The 2,619-nt window shown below is 59.9% G+C and overlaps 1 protein-coding gene across 1 annotated transcript in view, besides 1 other annotated feature; it reads left to right on the forward strand.

Annotated features, from left to right (window-relative positions):
- The window catches only part of LPMP_190660 (kinesin, putative), a gene marked incomplete at both ends in the record, with an annotated part of 3,894 nt that extends 2,222 nt beyond the window's left edge, over positions 1-1,672 (forward strand). Inside the window, one exon of the mRNA XM_010699760.1 lies at positions 1-1,672. Within this exon, the coding sequence (XP_010698062.1) occupies positions 1-1,672 (1,672 nt within the window).
- A 653-nt stretch (positions 1,673-2,325) lies between these two features.
- Positions 2,326-2,619: a repeat region.

A 2,619-nucleotide genomic window follows, 5' to 3' on the forward strand; every position in this document is an offset into this window, starting at 1 on the left:
TCGCTACGCTTCACGAGCGAAGAACATCATCAACTGGGTAAAGAAAAATGAGGATCCGCAGGTTGTGCAGCTTCGCGAGCTGCGCGCGCAGGTAGCGGACCTGGAGCTGCGGCTGAAGGAGGCGGGTGGCAGCAACTACACGAACGAGTATGTGCGTGGATTAGAGAAGAAGCTTCACCTGGCGGAAAAAAAGTGTGATGAGCAGGAGCGCATCATAGCGGGACTGCGGGCACAGCTGGAGTTTGCCGGTGTCGCTGATCCGACTCTCGCCGAGGGGTATCTGGACCCGACGACGCGCGCCAAGGAGGATCAGCAACGAGCGAAAAGGGAGGAGAACCTGCGCAAACAGCTGGACAAGGCGCAGATGACGGTTGCTGAGTTAAAGGCTGAGCTCGAGCGCCGCGTTGCGACGATCGAGTCGGAGTCTCTCAAGGCGATGAGGGAAGCCCTGCAGAGGCAGGAGGCTCGACTGGCTGTCGTCGCCACCGGAGTGAGCCTCTACCACCGAGTGCTCCCTCACTTTGACGACATAGACATCGTTATGGCGCTTGTGAGGGAGAAGGAGACACTTCTCCAGCGCGCCTGCGAAGACATCTTAGATACTAACACTGAGTCGGCTGCCGCTCTGGAGAAGATGCTAAGAGAGCGCGAGCACGACTTGCGCGAGACGAAGCGGCTTCACGAAGAGAAACTGGCAGCGCAGGCGGAGCGGTTCTGCACGCGGCTGAAGGAAGCGTCCGACGAGAACGCAGCGCAGCAGCAGCAACTTCTTGATCGCCACCGTGACGCAATCGCGCAGCTGGAGGAGCGCCTGCAACGCAGCCGCGAGATTAGTGAAATAGAGCTCAAGCGTAACGAGGAGGAAAAGGAGCAGTTGAAGCAGCGGATGCAGGTCGCACAGGAGCGAATGCGCCACGAGTATCAGCAGGAGATCGAGCGCTTGCGGGCCAGACTAGATGGCGACATCGGAGACCGTCACAAGTCTGTTGACGCGGTGCGCCAGCTTCAGGAAATGCATGAGCGTGAGGCGGCACGCTTGAAGGACGAGATGGATCACCTGAGGCGCAGCAGGGATAGCGACTGCGCTCGCCTGCAGAATCAACTGGAGAACGAGCGTTTGCGCCGCGAATCGGACCTGATGGAGAAAGATCGCCAGGCAAGACTCGTTCGCAACGAGGTCGATGATGCGAAGCGCGCAATCGACAAGCTGAACGACGAGAAGGGTAAGATGGAGAAGGAGTACCAAGACCAGATCCGCGGCTTGATGCAGCAACAGGAGCAGCTCGTTACTGCGAGTAACGCCGTTCTCTCCGGCTGGGAAAGCAAGTCCTCAGAGCTTGAGGCGGATCTGCACAAGCTGCGCGCACTGCTCTACGACAGAGACTACATGCACTTCCGGCAGAAGATCCGAGAAATGGCCTTCATGGACCGCTCCGACTTTGATCAGAAGCTGCAGGAGCTGGACGAGAAGGAACGGCTGCAGGCGGCACGCATTAACCAGATTATATCCAAGGCGCGCCGTGCCTATGATGAGCAGAGCCGTAGCCTGAAGCGATTCGAGCGGGACATCAAGGATCGCATCGACCGTGCCAAGGCAACTGACGGTAGCAATAACAGCACGCCACGACCGGAGGGCACACCCCCTCCTCATAACCACATTGACCCCATGTAAGTACCGCTGGCGCAGCCGTAGCAACTTATGCCCCCACCCCTCTACCCACCGTGCGTCTCCTAGCTTTGGTCTTCCGCTCTGCCCCTCGTTGCCCTCCACCCTACCATCATTGTCGACGCCCACCACTCTTATGCACGCAGCCTGTCCTCTGATCGTTCTTTTGGTCCTTTCGCTGGCACGTGCTTCTCCCCAAACTGCTTGCCTCTGCTTGGGTCTTATTGCCCCGCACTGGCCACCCTTCCCTTCCCATCCTTTCCTCCTCTCTCTCTCTTCGCCCTCTGTTCCCCCCTGCCGGGATCGGCTCGGTCTGCGTCTCCTCCCCCCCCCCTCGCTTCCACCAGATTTCCACTTGCACCTCGCTTCATGCGGCCCTCACATGTCGCATGCTGTCCTCCCTCACCCCCTCTCCCCATCGTGTTCCTTCACGTTGGGAGTGTCTCTCTTGTAGAGATGACGGGGCCCATCCTTCTGCATCGGCCCCGCCATCCACGCCCCGGTGTGGCTTTTGTTCGGCCCTGTCGAGCGCGATTCTGCGCCGTCTTTCCACCACCTCATTGACCCGCCCGGTGCCTCGCAGTGACATCAACGGGGGTGCAGATGGCGCGCTGCCGACGGACTCGAGAACACTGGGGTACTCGCACGGAATCCCCTGCCCTCGCCAGTGTTTGCCATGAGGTCGTCGAGCACGGCGTTGTGCCCGATATGCCGCACGAGACTCGCAGGTCGTTACACCCTCAAAACACATCGCACTCTTACCCCATGCACTTTCCTCGCCAGACGTTCATCGCTACTCTCCGTCTCTCTTCAGGGGGGCACGCTTAGAGTCTCTTTGTGCGCCGGCACACGCCTATGCAGGGGCCTCTGTCGCCAGAGACTCGTGGCAGCGTCCCACCTGTGTCGTGGCGCATGCGGGCAGGCCATCCAGACACGCCCTTCCCCTCCTCCCT

This window comes from Leishmania panamensis (genome assembly GCF_000755165.1).
Source record: "Leishmania panamensis strain MHOM/PA/94/PSC-1 chromosome 19 sequence".
Taxonomy (NCBI): Eukaryota; Euglenozoa; class Kinetoplastea; order Trypanosomatida; family Trypanosomatidae; genus Leishmania; species Leishmania panamensis.